This window comes from Aptenodytes forsteri, unplaced genomic scaffold (genome assembly GCF_000699145.1).
Source record: "Aptenodytes forsteri isolate BGI_AS27 unplaced genomic scaffold, ASM69914v1 Scaffold256, whole genome shotgun sequence".
NCBI classification, from domain to species: domain Eukaryota; kingdom Metazoa; phylum Chordata; class Aves; order Sphenisciformes; family Spheniscidae; genus Aptenodytes; species Aptenodytes forsteri.
Window position 1 is genome coordinate 813,717 of NW_008795021.1, and position 21,672 is coordinate 835,388.

Consider the following 21,672-nt stretch of genomic DNA (forward strand, 5'->3'; position numbering starts at 1 on the left):
TCCACCATTCTACCACATGCTTGATGGCAGACTCCACCAGAAAAACTATATCCCCTTACACAAGGGACAAAACATAGATAGAAGGAGAAATGGAGCCAACATAAAGTCCTTCTAATAAATAAAAATCAATGCATGAAGTCCATCTCCTCTTCCTTTCCCCATAAAAGGGAGGAGACACTGCAGGGAATTCCTGAAGAGTAAGGCCTTTCTTAAGTTAAATTCTAGTAATATTTCATGACCAGACAGATGGTGAGTAAAAATTGGTAAAATGGTTACCACCGCATAAAGAGTTTAATGTGAATCACCCTGAACACAATTGCATAAAACCGTATGATGGGGGGGGGGGGGCCGAGCCTTAAAGGCCATACCTTTACTTTCTTAAGTTAATTCTAGTAATATTTCATGACCAGACAGATGGTGAGTAAAAATTGGTAAAATGGTTACCACCGCATAAAGAGTTTAATGTGAATCACCCTGAACACAATTGCATAAAACCGCCAATGTCCAGCAGCAGCCCTCTACATCCTCCCTTCTTGTTGGCAACTGAATTCACACCCCAGTGCCTGCCAAGAAAAAAGTCAGCTGCTCATAGAGACAGGGCAGTTACCCAAAGCGAAGCATCCACTGGCTGCAGACTGGAAGCGGTGGCCACCACAGCTTCTGCTCTCCTTTCCTTCTAAACCTCCAATACCCCTGGTCCCACTGGCTGGGAAAGAAGCAGCCCAGCTCTGGGTCAGGCTGCAGCAACAACAATCCTTCAAGCCGACTGGGCAGCATTTACTGCTCAGAACAGTAGTTTGCCATCTCATCAGGAAAGAGCTACATGGATCTAACTAGCCCATCTCCTTGCACTGATTCTCCTTTATCTCCCTAGGGACTTACATAGGAAAAAATGAAGCTAGTAACTAAATGAAGGTTTACGGATGACTCCTAGAGTCTTCTCTCCTTTGTGTTTAAAACAAACACCACCACAGATTTCCAAGGCTAGGCTGTAATACCACAGTCTCTATAGTAATATTTCAGTTTTCTCCTTCCTAAATGTACACACTTTCCTTAATTCATTTCACCTAACTTCCCACTTTCAGAGGCAGACCACGATAACGACAATCCCAACCTAAAACCGGATTCAACCCATTTAACTGAGGCATACTGGTCCTTCTAATGGTGTCTAGATAGAAGGTCCTTGCCAAAGTATGAGCTAGTTGGTCTTTGGAGAAAACTCTGAATCCTTGTAACTGTGTTTGCACTGAGATGAAGCATAATAAATTTCATGTGAGATAAAGACTGTCTACTCTTCAGATGAAAATTTAAATCATATTCATCCTTTTGCATTAAGACAGGCATCTTATAATACATTTCACCATAAACACCTTAACCTGTGTACAGTATTTCCTGTAACACTGACATAAGACAGACAATAGGACTTACCCATTAAAGGCAATGGGAATAGTTTTTTATGTGTTAGAAACAGAAAGATGTTTCCTTGAAACATCAGTTGGGAGTTGCAGAAAACTGACAAGGGACATGGAGAGAATTTTGAGAACTTGACATATATTTATACATGCAAAAGCAAGCTCAAGACAGGACAGTACTGCTGTTTCTACAGCTGTTCAAAGCATTTGCCTCTCCCTGAAAAAGCCTGACCATCGTAATCAATCTAAAGAAAAAAATATTAGGTGTCGTTTTTATTTCAAGACCCTTACTTGTATTAAAACAAATCATGCCATGATTATGAAGTTAATAGAAATGGAGCTAGCTGGGAATACACCCATCTTCCTCCAGATGCAAAACTCAAAAAAACAAAATGGAAAAGTGCTAAATGTTCCAATAAACACAGCATTTAATGAGTCGCCATTTTTATGCTATTGAGGGATCAAGTCCCATGGAAATAATTTCACCATGCAGCTGTTTTGCCTAAAAATTGGTAGACATTTTCTACAAATTTCACTAAGCTTTTTAGTGATTTTTTAAAATGCATTTAATGCATGAAAACTGTTAGTTTCTATGCATCTAAGTTTTAGATGCAACGGAAACTTAAATACTTGACTGAGCAAAGGCTACACTTATCTTTACAGGCTGTAAGACACCTTTTTGCATATAACATTGACAAAATACAATAGTTCTCCTTTACAAGTAATAAAAGGCAAAATTCGATAGGACTGCATCTTCATGGAAACTTAAGATTAACAAAAGGAGGCAAAGCTTCTTTTCAAGCCCAAAGCAAAACCCTACAAAAGAAAACAAAGGAAATAGAGCGATAGTTGTAAGCTCACAATTTCCTAAACTATGTCACTGTATTTCTTTCAGTAACATGGAATATACAACCTATAGGCTAAAGAAGAAAAAAATTTAAAGGGAGATATAGACAGGAAAGGTCTAAGACACCTGTGTGGTTTTCACTCTCTACTTATGCATCTGTATTTTGCTAACCATTTTCAAGACAACCTTTGCCAGTCATCACCAGAATATCTACAGCTCTTCAACTAGGATGAAGTGGAAGAACTAATGACCCAGTGCACGCACACCACAAATTGCTAATTCCTGCTATCTGTGAATTTTCTTTCTGTCAGTAGAAGGCACAGATAATGCAGAATCATTTTGTTTTCTATTCACCAGGCAGTTCAGGTCAAATTTATACTCTCAATTTTTTTTTTCCCTCTTATCTGACTACAGACACCCAGTATAATTTATTACACACATAACAAAACCAGAATCGACATTTCATTATGATTCACCTGTTCATTCCTTTGACAAAGTTATTTCATTCAAAATATATATATTGAGTATTAGCATAGCATGGAAGATGTACTCACCTTCTTGACTTTCTAGGCGTATTTTGATATAATCCAGGCAAAACTGTGGAAGACAACACAGTAATAAGATTTCACTTCTCCAAACCAAAATTGACTTAATGCCTTTTAACTGTTAGTCAATTGAAATATGTTTACTAAGTACCTGAGTAATGAAAATTTTAAATAAGTATGTAAAATATAATTTAAAAAAAAAAAAACAAAGTGTACATTATAGCACAACTCAAGGAAGCAAGGATATTCTTTACTATTCAGTGTCTCTTTCAGTCATACTGACTGTTGAAACTTAAAAACTTAAGTACTATGTTTTCAAAAAGGTTTAAAATACTCTGAAAAAAAATACCACGTATAGGGAGGGGGGAAAAAAAAAAATCTTCAAAAGAGAATGTCATCTATCAGTATCAGTATTTAAGCAAATCAAACAATAGGGTTTTGCAGAGAGGTGGAAAGAACAAGTAACACCTCTCTGCTATTTATGTGGTTACCCCAGCAAGAAGTATGCATTTTATCTGGCTTACTGCATACAACTAACATTCAATGTCTCCTTGAAAGTCTCCACACAAAAAAAATATTGTTCTATAGAAGCAAAATTATTCAACTGCAGACATGTTTCTTCCTCCCACCTCTCAATATCCATTTTTTTGGTAATCGTTGCCTTCAATTTTCTTAACAAATGCATGCTAATCCATAAGCCCTCCCCCAATCAAATAAACAGGGTTTTCAAGGGTTTTGCAGGCATGATGTTTCTATTAAACACCAGAACTAGATCGTATGCGTTAGTACATAGTAATACTTCGGGATTCTTTGGGAATCACAGCCTCTGAAATTAGAGACAAACTTACTGTTCCACAAAGGCAAAATATTATGTTGTTCAAGTATGAAAATAGTGATGTCCATCAAAAACTGAAAGGAGATTTGTCAAATAACAAGTTTACTTACAATCACAGGTTCCACTACCATTCTTCGTAGCGTTCCTATTCGTATACTTCGACAGTTCAGAATGACACTTTCACAGGAATTTTGATAATTTAGAGGTACAGCTTCAGTTACAATCTCTTGAGAAATAACTTTACGACGTTTTATTGGAGTGTTAGACACAATGTTCCCAAACTGAAAAGTAATTTTCAAGGTTTCAGAATGTCTCACTAAGATTTATGGCTAAAACAAGCTTGTCAAAAACTAGTGACTAAATTTTCAGCTACTTTTCTGTTGGTCAGCGGGATTACTTACTACAGCATCCACTTCAACCATATACAGAAGGTAGAAATTTCCTAAAGGACTTTTTGGAACACTTGAAGATGATAATATTGCTAGATTCAAGAAAAAAACATAAGCTGACACTTGTAGACATTTTGTTAACATTTCCAAATCACAAATAATGCTCCTAAAATTGCCAAAACCAATTTAGTTTTCATCATTTTGAAACAGCAGCCTGGCAAAACAAGGTTATTTTTAATATATTGTATTTGTTTATTTATATGAAAACACCAGTGCTGTAAAAGCACCACAATGTTGGTGGTTTTAGTTTTTCTTTCAGTTTCTATGAGTCCAAGCTTTTGGTGACTGAAAACACTGAATTATTACTGAAGTACAAGTGCATCACCACATCAGCAGGACTAGAAACTTCAAGAAATATAAATAAATAAGCCAAATAAAAATTACACAGAACTATTAAGATGTTTTTGGGACAGATTCCAGGGTCAGAAGACTAAACACTGAAAGAAGGCCACGTGGAGTTTGGCTCCAGTTCAAGAAAGTCTCTAGATGATGACTGAAGCTATAATCTTGATGAAATCTCCTGTTTACCAACAGAACAATCTTACAAAAAACTATTAAAATAAAAGGAAGCTGGCTGATAGCCGTCAGATTAATATATTGATTTGTTATATTGCTTATATTGCTCTACTTTGTTGAAGGATTTTTCTGTACATTAGTCTTTTCTTTGGTATTTATATTGTTTCATAAAGCTGTCCATTAATTAACATTCTTTTGGGTTACAAAATACAATTAAACTCCCACAGAAAAACATTTTAAGGGATTCAATATTTCTATTAAGACTAAATCTCGACAACTATTTTGAAGTCCCTAATCACTAGCCTATCTTGGCCATAATTCAAAAATATACTTTTGGATGCTTTATTTAAATACAGTGGAGAAGGCAGAGATCCTTGTAATTAAAATGTTTTCCTAGGACTCTTATTGAAGAGAGCTTTTCATTTTTATCTGCTGGACTAGCTAAATATTATTAAAAGCTCAAAACTCAAGTCACAGACAAACAGTAAAGACAGGAATTAAAGTGGTGCTACATTCAAGTAGCCTCTTCAGTAAAGAATTAATGAGTATTTTGAGAGAAAAACAAATGAACAAAGCTTCTTAAAGCTTCTAGCATATCCGACACAAACAGTGTGATACCTGCCATTCTTGGTAGTTTCCTTGAATCAATGCAAAGTTTGTGTTAAATGTCACAAAGAAAAAAAAAAGTTTCCCTTGTTTTCAAAGGCAAGCTCTTTTCTACTTTTGTCTAAAATATGCAGTTAATTTCCAATGTTACAACTGGTTCTTAAAGACTAGTGAACAGGAACATATGGGTATACAAAGGAAAACATTTGGGAGAGTTTCCGGAGTGTTAGCACCAGTGCCTTCACAATACAACGCCTTCAATTAATCCAGCACGTAATGCCAGAATAACTGAAATTCAAAACTACTTATCATCCAAGCTTTTAGCCCCACAGTTTTATTGTAGGCTAGAGGTTCACAGTGTTATATTGATAGTAGTGACTAATTATACACCACATTATAAACATTCATAACTTCATCAATTACAGCACTAGAATGTTGGCTTCTGAATCTCATCATAGCATGAAGGTTTTGGCATCATTACTTTAGTGTTCTAACTCAGAAAACACAAAGGATTTGAGACTGCAGGTGGAAATCTGATCAGATACTCTTGTTGAACCAAACTCACAATAGTGAAACTGGACAAGTGACCCAAGAATGGTTTTAATCAGCACTATTAATTCAACACCAGTTGCCACAGGGAATTTATTCTTCTTAATGGCTCACTATCGAGGTGGTTATGTTTTTAACATACCGTGAAAGCTGTCCCCTTTGACAGCACTTAAAGAGTCTGCTCATGGTGCATTTTTTGTCTTTGTTTATCCAATTCTTGCAGTGGTACTCAACTAAAAAACAAAAGCCCCACCATGAAATCCTTAAAATAAGTGCTATTAATTGGGACAGTTGTCAAAGTATTTTAATTTTAAAGGGCCACTATTGTTCCCAGTGTCTCTTTACACGTTTAACTTTGCATGTCCAAAGTCTTACCGGGCAACAGCTGGTACTGACATTCTTCTGCAAACTAAGTAGGCCCTTGAGTTTCATAGTGATACCCTGCCCAGTCTCAAAGAGTATACATTCAACACAGAAGCATCTATGTCAAAAGCATAATTCAAATCATTATGAACGCTTGTAAAAATATAATGAACACATTTTCTTATGCTTCCAGTATTATGTAAGCAGAGATACTACTCAATGAGCTGCTAAATAAGAAAAGCAATCAAATATAGTCAACTTCTGACAATGCAAGACAAGCCTTTACATTTTCCATTTATGATTTGATTTTTGTTTTCTTTAAACAAAGCATTAAATAGTACCTGATCTTTCATTCTTGCTTTTCTTGGTAGTGTGACTGCAATTTCTGTATCTGTTGTTATACTACCTATTCTCTGTTCTATTCCACAACTGTTTTCCTTTAATGCTGCTTCCACCTTTCCTGTAGAAGGAGCTGGGGAGGAGCGGGCTGAATCTGCAGGACGAGGTGAAATGCTTTCCATTCTCCTAGTGCTGCCACTATCCTCCTCCTCATCATCATCACTAGACAAAACAACTAAACAGAAAATATTAAATTCTCAACCACTACATTTTTCTGTAACAGAAATTTCTTTTCAAGCAATGGCTTAAAAGTAATTTATGTAATTGTCCTGCAGTGCCAAAAAAAGTCCACATTTATCATTATATTATGCTTTTATTAATGTTTATTTGGAATCTGATCGCAGGCGCGCTCTCCCTCATTTTTTATTTCTCATAATTAACTATACAAGAAATGGGTATCATTAATCCGCCTCTAGACACTGAAGTGAAGCCATACATTTATTGGTTCAATCAAGAACTGACAGTGCATAATACAGCTTAAGAAAAACTGACAAGAGAAATTATGACTTAAATTGTTCAAATCAGTAAGACAACATGGTCTAGTAAACTAAGCATGGAACTAGAAACATAATTTCCCAAATTCCAGTTCCTTCCTGCTTATAAATTGAGTTTACGCAGAGAAAGCACAAAAATTAACATTTTACAAATGATGAAATTTAAATAAACGGGAAAACCTGGATAGTGTTCAGATGCGTAGCTCAAAAGGAAAGAGGAAAAAAAAAATATATATCAAAGACTGTCTTTCCCTTTGGGAGAATGAACAATGGAATTCTGCTGAGAATGTTTTTTGTAAAATTATAAAGTGTAAGTCTTTAAAAAAAAAAAACAGAAAAAGATGCATGAAATAATTTTTGTTTTCCCCAACGTTCATCTTTCTCAGAGAGTACCTCAGTATACAACAAAGAAATTATACGAAGGTCTGTCCCTCTTCCCCAAGAACATACCCACAAAAAAATTCCATGCAAAATCAGTAACGTAAACCTGTAAGGACAGTTCCTTCATTATACAACATTTTGGGTTTCCAGTTTATGGCTATATTCATAAAAAGGTACTTACTTGGATCATTTAGTTCCGATGGTCTTGTACTCCTTTGTCTTAAGCTTCCTGTAATTTTAGGATTTTTTGTCCCAGTTATAAGACCAACTTTTCCATTCTGTCGTAACATAGAATGTCCTACAACTTCATTACTCAGTAGAATATCCGTTGGACCTTTCCCAGCAGCAGAACTATAAAACTTCTTTGTGTTGAACCCTGTACCTGAAGATTTTTGCCCTGTTGAATTCTGATGTATTGAAGACCGTGATAAAGGTCCCACAGATTCACTTAATGTCACAGTTTGTCTGGAGACTCTTTGCAAATCCTTTAGAGAAGCACTTTCACAATGTCGGCATTTGGTCTGATTTTCATTTGCCCGCCCACAATGTGGGCAATCAGTAGAATAATCAATTTGTTCCAAAAGCTAGAGGGGACACACACACACAAAATCAGTAACTGTATAAGTACAAAGATACATTTCCAAATCTTGCATTAAATTTCTGTTCAGAATGAAGACTGACAACTATATTAGCAATTACAGTAAGCCCAGAAAGCAAACATTAAAATAGTTTGACTTTTTCCATGTAAGAAAATGAAAAATATTCTAAAAGGAATACATGTCATTTGTGGCAAGAAGGTCCAGTTACATCATTTCTGTAAAAATAGTTTCATTGGACGAAAATAAAGTAACATAAGGATCCACAGAGCAATGCTAAAGAGGACTAGAAGCAACCTCCTAGGTCACGAAGTTAATTTGTCCTCCCAAGATATCTTCTAACAGCCTGGCAAAGCATGCAGAAAAATCACTGAGAGAGAAAGGAAGGGAGGGAGGGAGGGAGGGAAAAGAAAAGGAAATATATTGTTCTAGAGTCCAGTATCTCAGAGAAGAAAACAGGACTTGAGGAAATGGAGTTCCCCAAACTTTCAAAAGGAAAGCAGGGACTACAAGGGAAAATATATCCTATCACTACAAAGACAGAGATGTGTTTTGTTTCTCTCACATGTACTAGGTCCCACTTAATTACCTATCACAAGTGCAGAACCTGAACTTTAAGTCTAAGGGATTCAATACTAACACATAAACTACTGAATGTGTACTGAGTTGAATATGAGACACCTCTAGAACTGAAATTTAAATGTATGTTATTGTCTCCTGGAGCACTGAGCTCAAATGACATAACCACTGTACTGTGAATTACTGAAGATAATAAACAAATACCTACATCTCACCAAAAACTTTTTGAACCTATTTTCAAAACATAGCTATCACAATTTTCACCCCCACCGCCAGCCATGAACACCTTTCCAATAAAGAGGGCTTCCTCAGGTGTGGCACCTTCAGGCATTTTTAAAACAAATGTAAAGACAAAAGTCATACAAAGAGAATATATTATTTTTACAAAATTTCTGCAATTTAACAAAGCTACACATACTGTAGCAAAACAGATGCAAAAAAACCCAGTGTATAAAATGGATCAGACCTTTAAAACCTGAGTGGTGGGATAAGATAGCAAGTGACATGAAAACCAGTGTTGTGCTTCAGTGCTCAGTTACAGGATGTAGTTTTTACAAATATACTGCTAATCATATTGAAGAATTTCAATCAGACATTAAAATATTCGATAGAAGCTACCAATTGTACCTGAAGGATCGTAAATATAGAATAACTGCAGCCCGCTACCTCAACCACACACAAAAAATTTAAAACCAACTTCCTTTCCAAGGTTTGAGAGCCTGCATCTTGATGGTAGGGGTAGCCAGTGTTTAATTAAGAGGGGCATACTCTTTTTTAGACTCTATTTTAAGATAAATGACTACTTAAGTAGATGAGTTCTACCTAAATGTGTCTGCCTTATAACCTGTATAATACAGCATTTTTTTAAACTTTGAAATCTGCAAAATACAAATACTATATGCCCTATACAAACGCCCTGCCCCATCTCTAAAAGTTTCAGAATCCAAAGCTTTTGTTATTTTTCAACTTTTTTTTAGTAAGCACATATGAAGCAGAAAATCCTCCTTTCTTTAAAAATTATGTACATTTTTAACAATAAGAAAGTGCAACCTGTTATAGTCTAGTAAGATGAAAATGATTTGCACTTTGCCTGACAAGCAGCTGCTTATGTCTGTAATTCCTCTGGCATAAAACCACAACCAACACTTTTGAATTGTTCAGAGGTTCCATAAACCTCCAATCGATCATCTGCACGCTTTGGCAACTCATGACTCATGAAAATGCATATGGTTCATGACAAATGCATAAATCATTGTGCTAAATCCCTTAACTGTAATAAAGGATAAAACTCTTAACCCATTTAAAAAAGAAAATAAAACCAAGAGTTGTGCTAGTGAATTCAGTTGCACCAAGATCTGTTCTATATCCAGAAAGTATATCCACAAACTATACAGTCTTACAGGATCATAACTATCCTATGGGATTGGAGTAAAGGTTCATCTAGCCCTGTGCTGTACTTTCAACAGTGGCCAGTGGTAGATGGTTTGGAGCACAGGGAACAGAGTAAGGACATATCCTCCTTACTTGATGTCATTACCAATTTAGACATTTCCTGAATTAGCGGTTAAATTTAAATCAACCTATTTAATGATGATGTAGCCTCACAAATTTTATCAATCCCTTTTTGAAAACTCATAATACATCGTGAAAAATATGGCGGTTTCGCTGTTTTTAAGCTTACTGCTTGACAGCTTTACCACAGGCACTCAGCTCTTGTGTCTGAGAAAAAGTAACCGGTTTCCATTCATGACTGTCGGTGTTCTCAACTTTACAGATTTCTACGATATGCATGGGAAAAAGTACCAGATATAATTATTAAAAACTGTTTACAAGTGCAATCTGTCTGATGGCTTTGGAAATGAAATCACGCCCCTGGAACAACGTAATCGAGTCTGCTGTGTTTTTATCAGGGAGACAGAACAGCTTGTTTTAGCAATGTGGTCAGCTACACGCAGTCTGGCTCAAGGACACCAAGCTGCTGATGCTTCTACATACAGCTCCAGCCCTCACTTTCCACGTGTATACAATGCAGGAAGTAGTTCTGGAAGTCAGTACCATGGCTTTGTAATAGGGAGGAATATGCTGAAAGCACACCTCGCTTCTACATGTACACAGAGTCTTCTAGTTAGAGCTAGGAGTTACTGCAAACGGCCTACACAGATCTCAATCCAGCCACAAACGAGGCTGCTCTCCTTCCTCTCATGCTAATTCACATAATTTCTAAAGAAGAAACTCTGTGTATTAGAAGATGACATTTGTTAGATCTTCAGACTGAAAATTGTTTTACCAAGGCAGTGACAAGATTCCATGTATTTTTAAATTGTTTTCTTCAATGACCATTTCAATCTAGAAGACTGTTTTCTGCTTTTATCCCTTACCTGACAGGACATAAGCAATTAATATTTTACTTCTTTAAACAAACATAAACAAAGTTATTAATGTAATAATTAAAACAAAACCCATGGAACTGCAATGTCTTTTGTTTTGTTTTTAACTGCTTTGTTACTGCATTACTTAGCTTTTATAGATCATATCTATATAGATATCATATGTAGATCAAAACTCAGCTATTAAAATTTCCAAGTAACGTCATATTAATTAACTAAATATATAACGGAGATGCATAAGAGTAGTACCAAGTGCTTCATCCTAACGAAGAAATACAGTCTGACTTACTTTCTAATACACAGGAGCAAACACAAGCTGATTATATGTAATAATCACAGATCAAGATCTCCTTACAGGAAGTTTTGCTTTGGTAAGTCATACAGTGCGACCTGTATAATGTGGGCATTATGAATCTTCCATAATAACCTGGGAAGATGGTAAGAAATACGGAGCGCCTTACAGGAATTTCCAAAATATCTTACATCTGATATTCAGAAAAGTTCCAGACAAAACATCCTGGTTGCCTGCATCTAGACCAGAGAATGCCATTTGGATACCTGTGCTAGTTTCACTGAGAGAGAGAGAGCAACTTAGTAAGAAGTACTTGCATCTTTGCAGTACCTCTGTCTTTATTGTTATAACGAGTACAGAAATTCATGACACTTAAAAAAAAAAATCTGTCAAAAAGTAAAATCCTGTTCCTCTATTTCACAGACAACAAATCAAAACTAACAGTTTCTGGTTTATTGATCAGCCAATCAATTTAAACACAAGTTCTTTCGCTTTCCAGTGCAGCACCTGTTTGTTCAAATCAGAAAATAAGTATTTCATAGCTAGTATCAATGTTAACACTTAAGTACCTCTATCATAACTTTTTTAAAAATTTAATTATAAAAATCTTTCTCCCAACTATAAGGATTTTTAGAACATCAACTTCTTCTACAACTGAATGCCTGTTTTTAAAATATGCATCAATTTTTAAAGTTAAACAGAAGTTTACATGGTTTTTAAATCTAACCCACCTTTAACTGGGTTAAGCATTTTTTTGTAGCAGAAGATAGAGTTAAGTCAGATTGATATGAATTGCAGTGACGTTTCTGTTGCACCTTTCTCTTAATTTCAGATTCTGATTCTGATTCTGACTCTTCTGTGTTTTCCATTATACTGTCTAGGAGGGGAAAAAAGCAAAAATGTTAATAAGAAATCTCTACTCATATGCTGTTAAAATTATGATCAACTTATTTCTTCACATACACTAACTTGAACTAAACATAAACACCTTTTTAAACACCCAACAGACTACACTGCTTCAAGTGTCTCATGATTTGTTGTATGAATAACAAATTCCCCAAAGTAACTTTTAAAATGTTGTTTTATTAATACTATTTCAGTGTGTCTCGGTGACAATTTGTAGCTTAGTATATTTGGAGGAGGCTTTGGACTTGAAAATCTATACTAACTTCGCAACGACTACAATGGAGTGTCCACTACCGAAAGCGGGAGGGGATCTGCTAGATTATGCTGATGGTAATTTTCACTAAAGGACTGCTGGTGAATGCATTTAGAGTAATTGGAAATATTCTGTGTAATTAGAATTTATTCCTTCAACACAAGACTCAGCAGTACAGTGAACTATACTGCCATATCCTGTTTTATATTGGGGCATTCATTCAAATACTGGAAGAGTATAGGAACAAAGAAATCCATACTCTACTTCAACAACATACAGACTGAGATTTTCTTTTAAGAAATGCAGTATGTTGTACAAGAGTGCCTTAATTCAGTTTAATGTTAAAGTGCTACTTACACTCCCTAGTTTAATTGCAGTCTCCATACTGGAACTTTTTTAAGTCTGTATATTTTTAACAGATATGAACACTTCTTCAATACACATACTGATAGTCTCACAAACATCCTACTATTAGAAGACATCTCAAAAGTAAAGAATGACTTGCTTTCAAAAAAGAAACAATAATAAGTGGGGTTTTTCTAAGTTAACTTACTTTTGCGTAGAATTGATGAAGTTCTACTTAACATTAACCTAAAAAGGCACAGTAGAATAGCTGGCCAGCGTAGACGGCTAAGCAGCTGAATAGCAGGTTTACAGACTGTATCTGTACTGACAAAGCTCAACCAAACACAGTGATTTTTCTTTTCCAATTTCACAATTTCTGCACCTCAAAGCAAATTATATTTTCCTCTTTTGCATCTCCATCAATGGCCCCTAACCAATAAGAGCATATTTCAGTTGAGCTACAGGGCAGTGCTGATGCTGGCTCTTCTACTCACTACCTCAGTGCCTGAATATACTTCATACCAAGTGTTATTTACGTTTTGCATATACTAACAGCGCTACAGAAGTTCCTCGTCAATAATTCAAGAACAAGCTGGGGGCTTGGGCTCGGACTAGATGATCTCCAGAGATCTGTTCCAACTCCAACAGTTCTATGAGTCTAAATTTTCCCAATTTCAGTTGTTTTTAAAATAACTGAAGCCTAATTTAAAATTAATTATAACATGACTGAACAGGTTGCAGAAATCTGTCAAAAAAGGCAAAATCCTCCCTTCATGCACAAACTTGTATAAATCTAGAATAACATGATATAAGGATATAAATAGATATATTAAAGGTTACACAAAGTTTGGCAACACACCCACCCAAAGCAGGTATTCAAAAAATTATTCTGCTTAAAAGAAATAAGAACTCTAAACATAACTTACCCACTCCTTGAGGCCGTGGTAACCTAATGTGGTCTGCTTCTACTTTCTGAAGCTGAGGGGGGTATTCTTTTCTGGAAAATAAATCAGATATAATGGTGTCTGTCAAAAGAACAACTGTATAATTTAGCCATAATTATACATGAACAAAATAAACCTGAAATGTATCTGAAAGCTACAAATAAACAAACTTCTCCTATTACATGCTATTTGTACACTTAAAAAAATATTACCAGAATGCCAGGAACAGCTACAGTAAAGGTCTTAGAATTGTTTCTGATATAAATCCCCTTTGATAGTAATCAATAGTTCAGGAGTGTCTCACTTTCAGACCCAAGTCTTCAAAGACTGAAGCCTGCATCTCCCTCTCCTCATTCATGAAGCACAAGATAGATACTTTCAAAATCCAAAAATAGAAACAACTATTATTTTAATATTAAAGTAGATTCCACAAGTTCTACAACTTAAAAAACAGGAAGAGAAGATGCAAAACAGAGGAAAGAGATCTGATGTCAAAAATTGTTGTGGCCAAAAACTAAAAAGAACAAGCCAGGAAAAGACATAGTTCCTACATATTTGTTTTAAAAATATATTAATATAGACAAATTAGTGGATAATAAAACTTTCGTTGGTATAATTTGCATAATATATGTATCATATTTTTTGTGCAAATTAATGCAATATAAATCATTATAGTAATATTTTTTTGAATCTCATGAAAGATATTTGCAGTTTACACACAAGTGTGTCAAATCGTGCTACTAGCAAATTAAGACTCCTGAAGCTCACTGCATCTCAGTTACTGTTTGTAGTAGTTCTCTTCCTCAGCTGTCTCACCCTGCTCTGCAGCTGTAGATTACTGTTCCTCTTAAAACAGAAAATGGCAGACACCTGAAACACAGGAGGCCTTGCCAACAACTTCAGCAGGAACTGTTTTTATTGGTAAGTGAAGCCAGTGCACCGGGCTGCAAATGGGTCACACTCATCTCATACTGCTACTTCTGATTACAAGGACATTGATCAACAGCAAGGGGGCAAAGAAAACAGCTGCAGGAAGTAACATCTCAAACTAAGCTAAATTTTGAGGACCCACCTGACAAAAATTTGGCTATGGCCGAAGCAGACTTCAGCACTAGGCATAAGTTTTTATTTCTTTCAGCACAGCATTTCCTAATGCATCAAATTATAAAACCTTTGAATTTTCTGCATTTCTAGGTACTATTTCTCAGGGTTTTCCCATATTTTATTATTAACTAACATCTTTGGAACAAGATTAATCTACAATGCCCTTTGGGATACTTCTTACCAAATCTGGCCCTCTAAATGTATTAGCCCACTACTAAACACAAACACACTTCATTGTGTTGAGGGGCTGCAGTGTGAAGGAAAACTCGGGCAGAAAGGAGGACTGAGAAACAAGTATGGCTGGATTGCAACACAGAATGCAGAGACATCGCAATACTTTACCGAGTGCCCGCAAGCACATCACAGATGACAGATTAAGTAGTTTCTTTGTTACTGATTGTGTCAAACGTTTCTGAAACAATCCTGCTCCCCCAAAAAATTTTTTTTAATGCCTGCACACATAAAAACTGAACCAAAATCAGAAACTCAACATGAATATTTGTTCATAAACTGTGTATGGTTTTTTTGAACATTTTGTTTAAAAATTCAAATCACAAGGGATTACTTTAAAGGCAGAATTGGTGGAAATATAAGGCAGAGCTCAAACTAATCATTACATAATGAGAAGCTGTTACTATCAAAACCAAATGATAATGACATTCTAAAGGGTAGAAAAAAACCTGTAACATTAGTGTAGATGATTTGAAAAATATAAAGTTTGCAGTTCGGATGAGTGAGCTGTTGTCTGACACATTATAATTATCTTCCAGTAGTATTTCATAACAATAAGTCTTGTTTTGAACATAACCACTGTTAGAAAAATTATTTTCTGTAAAATTTTTTACATATAAGACATTTAAATTGATATTTAAGAGAAACAATATTGAAACTATTTGACATTTAATTGAAAGCAATGAAAACAACATGGTAGATTTAGAATACTAGAATTTCTTTTAAAAATTAGTTTGACAATTCAAGGTCTCTGGACATTTGTAAGTTATTATTTTTCTTCTAAAAATTGTACAGGTTTGTATTGCATTTTTAACATGCAACATATATTTATCTTTTTAAGATAATAAATTCATCACTTACCATATATTGCTAAATAATTTTTTGACAATAAATTGGAACACAGTAGCATTATTTACCCTTGTCTGAATTTTGTGTTATCAGCATAGACTCGATACTTATTAAATGGCCAACCACTTGCAAGAATATGCAAGGGCCAGCAGAAAACGTGTATCTTTCTTCTTCCACAATGTAAGACTTTTACTCCTATGCTCACAAGGAACCAGTAACACCCAAACCTAAGTTATGAAAAACAGCTCCAAGTCAACTGAGGCTTCCCAACACAGTTTTACTTCATTAGCAAATCAAGGTCAGGTTTGAAGTTGCTTTGAGTTAGAAATAAAAGTGAAGACAATTTTAAACGCTACCTAACTGTAGATTTCATCTGAAAATGCTTTCTTGGAGACAGTAACAGCCCTCCCACAAAACGGCAGCAACTTGAAGCGCCTCCTACTAGCTTCCTATCCTGAAAACCCCCACACAAACAAAAAGGCAGAGACCACCACCGCAAGTTTTTACAGATGACAAAATGAAGCCCCTCTCCTCAGCACGATGTTTGTTGCCATTTGAACAGCTGCAGATCCATTGATACCTTCTCCAGTAAAGTACTTAGCACACTGCGCAGTTTAATTGCATGTGAGTGCAGAAACAGAATGGAAACTATAGTTGTTTTTTTAAATCGAACATGACACCTATCTTTAAAAGGACTATTTGGAAAAGAAAAAAATTCTTAGATTAAAAAACATAAAGCACTTCAACACAAATGCCTTCTTGCTGTTAAATCCTAACAAACTAATAGTATTCCCTTTCGAAAGGAATAAATGAGAGATCAAACAGCTAAACAGATCAAGATGAAACACTGTCTACATACTGTGTCTAACAGAAAAAACAAGAAATACAGTACTGATTGCTGTTCCTGCCACCCTAGCAAATATTAAAAATGCACACATCTTTTTTTGCCTGTTAGGTTTCCTAAAAATATTTCTTATGAGATTTAGATTTTGCTTGAAGAACAAGGCTCCATGCTCAGAGATTAAATAATTTTAGGCATCTCATTTATCTCATCCATTACAAGCAGTTATGATTTTAATACCTTTACGTACCAGTGAGGTAGACCAGTATTTGATAAAAGCAACCTCAAGAAGTAGTAAAGCATCAAACAGCAAAACATTAAATTACAAGACAGAGAAAGATCAGACTCTTCCTGCAACAGACACGACGAAAATACTGAAGTACACTGGACTGTGTAGAGTCCTGAACTTTTGACATGTCTTAACAGCTAAATGGTACAGCATTCTTGACTGTTTTGCCCAGACAGAATGGTGTCACTGATTCAGTATTTTCAGCACACATTCAAGATTACTGCCATATTCCTTTGCTGATGGAATTGGACCTTACTGTCTTCACCTTGAGCTGGTAGACAGACCTCTGTGACACCCTCCAGCCAAAGTGAAACTTTAGTATTAAAATTTCTTCTCTAGGGGAAAAAAAAAAGGGGGAGGCGGAGGGGTGCAGGACGGGGACAATTTCTGTCTACGCCAGAAAGGAATAAACCTAAAGAAACATCTGGATCTGGGAATTTAGGATACAGTGCTGTCTTAGATCAGAGCTTTCAAAACTACCCACAATCTGGTATGAGCCACAACAAAAATACCATTTATGTGCAAGGCTGCACCAACTGCTAACAGCGTTTCCTCACTCCGCCTCTGTATACTGCTACTTGGAGGTATACCACTGCAGGCAGGCTGTTGGTTTCTACATCGTTACACAAAAACAGAGTGAAGCATGATAAGATAGGAAGCACCAAGCTGCTGAGGTGAGATTTACCTTCAGTGTATCTTATAGGAAAAGCAGAGTACAAAAGTCAAAGACTGAAAAAGAGAAGCAGCAGCACAGGGAGTTGGGTTTTTAGTACGCAGGTCAGTAGCCCCATTTGGCCCAGAAAGTCAGGAGTTGCAGCTGCAGTTATCATGATGGTAATGATTAAAACTAAATTTAGCAGCTCATCTTCCCCTGCTAGGACAGCAACAAAAAGCAGGGAAGGAAAAAAGAACATATCCAGTAGTACTGGATTATGAAGCAGGAGGTGACCCCAAGGAAAAATGAAGATCACCAGCATGCAACTCAACCCTAGTCTTCCTGTGACATACAGTACCAAATTAAAAACATTAATAGCGGAACGGTTAACTAGTAACATAAATGCAGCACAAAGAAAACCAGGAAAAAATACATGAACTCAAAGCCCAGGCAGCAAGAGGATGACCAAATCCTTTCTTAGAGGGCCAAAACTAACTGGTATCTCTTTGGCATTTCTTTTAAGAAATAACAAAAGGCAGTAAAACAGAAAGGCTTGATTTTAATACTGAATTTGAAATAAATCTAGAAAATCCTGAACTCACAAAGAACAGATCTACGCTACATTTCTGTGTTATTTATATCATTATTGGTTAAACATTATATACACTGTTTAAACAAGTCAACCTGATATCAAGCGTATACTGCCAAAAAACACCTACATAGACAGGATATTTACAAAAACTCAATAAATTCATTACTATCAACAAAACATTTACACTAACACATAAATTTAAGCTATATAGAAAGAAAAACAAAATGTATGGTATTTCATACTACTAACAAAATATTAACAGCAGTAAAACAGATGCAAAACGAGTGAGAAATGAGCTTTACAGTGTGCCTGTTTTGCTATACATTTTCTGTTAATTGCTTTAACGTATACACTTCATGAACAGAATGTACACAGTAATGCAATAAAAACCTTCAATGCTATTCAAACCAAGTTGAGATGACAGAGTGAAAGCTGTTAAACACCCTACTAAGATATGCTTCAGAACCATTCCATTACACGAAGTTTGCTGCTCTATGAAAAGAATTAGCAGTGAATTATTAAATTCCAGAGAAAGTTAAAAATTTATCTATTTTCACATTGGATATATAAATAGATAAATTTCCAGTGGAAATGTACCCAAAGTTCACATTAACATGGTAGTATTTAGAGATGGATGTAAAGGTCCTTTATGGGTAAAAAGGAGTAAGTGAACCACAAAAACAGAACAAAAACAACCAACCCCCCTCACACATGAGCAGATACGATTGACTGGATTGAATATTCTTTAACTAGCATTGATAAAGCACTCATTCAGTTAATTTTCTTAATGCTCATTGCCATGCTCATTTCATCAACAGTAAGCTTACCTTTCCTTTCGGTCCAGATTGCTTAAAATATGAAAAAAGAAAAAAAACCATAAGAGCAAAGCCCCACATGTGTTGCACATCACTAAATTAAAAAGTTATTAAATATAAACTATAACTGTTTCATTGCTTCTTGCACTCACTGGACTAGTTTTCAAATGAGCATTATTATTTTTTACAGCATTTTTGCCACAGTAATTATAAATGCACAAACAAATGTTACTTCACAGACAGCAACAGTCAGCGGTCTAAATACTACATCATCTTGCCTCTTCTGCAATGTGTAAAATTTGATTAATTCTGAACTCAACCTGGTCGTCTCACTTAATTCACTGCAATGTGGAACCTGACATGACAGAATCCTAATACATGAATTAAGATCAAGCCTCATTTCCAATCCCTGATCACCATGCAAAAGAAGACAAAACAAATTTACGTAACAACTTGTTTCCAACTATTCAAAAAATACTTAAGTGTTTAAATTGAGGGAAAAAAAAAAATCAGAAAGCACTACTTAAATATTTAGGAGAGCACATGCAATCAGCTACTGGATAGAGAAGGATAAACAGAAGCAACCAGCCTCCTTCTGAGGTTTTGGCTAAAAAGAATCTCTAAAAATATTTAAAAATTAGGGCCACTAGTTTCAGAAATGCCTCCTTTAACGTCAGTGAATGTAGCTGGTGCTCACAACTTAGGTCCTTTGTATACCAAGGTTGATATAAAAATAGGTCTAACTAACCACAGCATGAAGACAACTTGAAAACAGTATCTTTCTCTCTCCTGCCTTTTCAAAACTTGCAATATGGAATGCTGTAAGCTTTTAATCTACGTGGCTGTTCCTCCCAAATATCAAAAGCCTAACAAACTTCTGTTGTATATGCATTATGCTAACATTATTCTAAATCAGAATAAATTCAAACTGTTTCCTGTTTTACTTCAGTCAAATTAAACAGAGTAATGATATTACAGAGTAATATAAACTCATTCTCCTTTCCTTTTCACAAACAGAACACTCACAAGAATAGAGTAAACTCTCTCTAACTCTCTGTTACCCAGAGGAACGGAAGGATTGAAAGTAAACCAGGCAAGAAGGTAATCCTGATAATCCTACAGAGTGCAATATGAAAACACATTCAACCTCCACAGTGCTCTGGGAAAAAAGTAAAAAGAATTCAAAACTGAATGTGACCACCGCAACTTAGACTGGGGTGGGGGTAATCAGCCAATGCTGCATGAAAAGTGGGGAAAAATTGCTTCCAACTGGAGCTAGTCTTTACAAACAATAAACACTGTTTTTGTGCGGGTCACATCTGAGTTTATAAATCCAGTCAGATCCAAACCATGTCCGTATGGAGCCATATCCAGCATCTTTGTATCCTTGGCACAGTTAATATGTAACTTGGATTAACTATTTACAGGTGCTGTAAAGAGTCACACTGTTAAGAACTGTAAATTTTAATGCTAAGGAAACTTAAAGGCAGGAAAAAAAATTTCCAGAATGCCTGATACTGTACACTGTCATTACATTAGATGCCTCACTTGCTTGTTTTAAAATCCTATATTAATACAATGCATTTAAAAGAATTCTCACTTTTGCATCTCAGAAAGATTAAGAAATGAGAATCCTGGACAGATCCAAGAATTATAACGAGCAGTGTCCCTACGAATTGCTTCATGCAGCTCATGCATAAGATTTGTTAGACATGCTGTACATACATGCTATTCCAATGCCAAGTTTTAGAGAACAGCGAGTTGAAAGCATACGACAGAACTATGCATCCTTAAACAAAGCAAAATAGTTTGAACCAACTACAACATTAATCTGAAAATCTGTTGTATCAGAAGTGAACAAATTTTAATTTCATCCCCAGATTCCACTGGAAAAAACATGAATAGTATTTATCAAAATATTATTTTGAAATGCCCAATTTTGTTGTACTGGAAACATATATTTTAAATATGAGTGCAACAGATACTCTCAGCCAGATAACACGCATGTGCAAAAAAGTTGGAGAAAGAGATGAGAAATACAGTACACATCACAAGCTCCAAATTCAACATGATAGAGACTACAACTGAGTTTCATAATTAGCTTGCCCTATGTGACACCATTCCCACCCAAAGAACCCAGTATAAATAACAGAATCTGTAACGTCAGTGCCAGAGACTCAATCTGCTCAGAACTAATTTAATCACGTTTTTATTTCTGGTTATCCTTTCAATATTCCACTATAAATTTAAGAACAATATATTAAGTTAGTTAAAACTGTTTTACCCATGTTGTTACTGATCACCATACCATAAAACAATCCTACAAATGCAAACAATGTAAAAGAACACAACTTTCTGTTGCCTGTGAATTAGTATAGGAAAAAAAACCCAACACCTTAGAACTCAATTTCCACGCTACCAGCTTTTCTTTGTCTTGATATATACCTAGAATTTTATTCTTGGTTTGCCACCCACATTTCTGCATACACTCCTTTCTGAGGAGATGCCATCAAAATTTACTTTTAAACTCAACTATTGTCTAATGTCAGTAAAAACTAGCAAAAAAAAAAAAAAAAAAAAAAACCGCACACAAACAAA

At 35.5% G+C, this 21,672-nt stretch overlaps 1 protein-coding gene across 1 annotated transcript in view; it reads right to left on the minus strand.

Moving 5' to 3' along the window:
• The window catches only part of SENP6 (SUMO1/sentrin specific peptidase 6), a 97,520-nt gene that overhangs the window by 24,048 nt on the left and 51,800 nt on the right, over nucleotides 1-21,672 (minus strand). Inside the window, exons 6-12 of the mRNA XM_019471132.1 lie at nucleotides 19,087-19,107; nucleotides 13,681-13,751; nucleotides 11,982-12,127; nucleotides 7,578-7,980; nucleotides 6,464-6,696; nucleotides 3,750-3,920; nucleotides 2,814-2,856 (exon numbers count right to left, since the gene is read on the minus strand). Coding sequence (XP_019326677.1) covers nucleotides 2,814-2,856; nucleotides 3,750-3,920; nucleotides 6,464-6,696; nucleotides 7,578-7,980; nucleotides 11,982-12,127; nucleotides 13,681-13,751; nucleotides 19,087-19,107 — 1,088 coding nt within the window. The remainder of the gene's footprint in view (nucleotides 1-2,813; nucleotides 2,857-3,749; nucleotides 3,921-6,463; nucleotides 6,697-7,577; nucleotides 7,981-11,981; nucleotides 12,128-13,680; nucleotides 13,752-19,086; nucleotides 19,108-21,672) is intronic.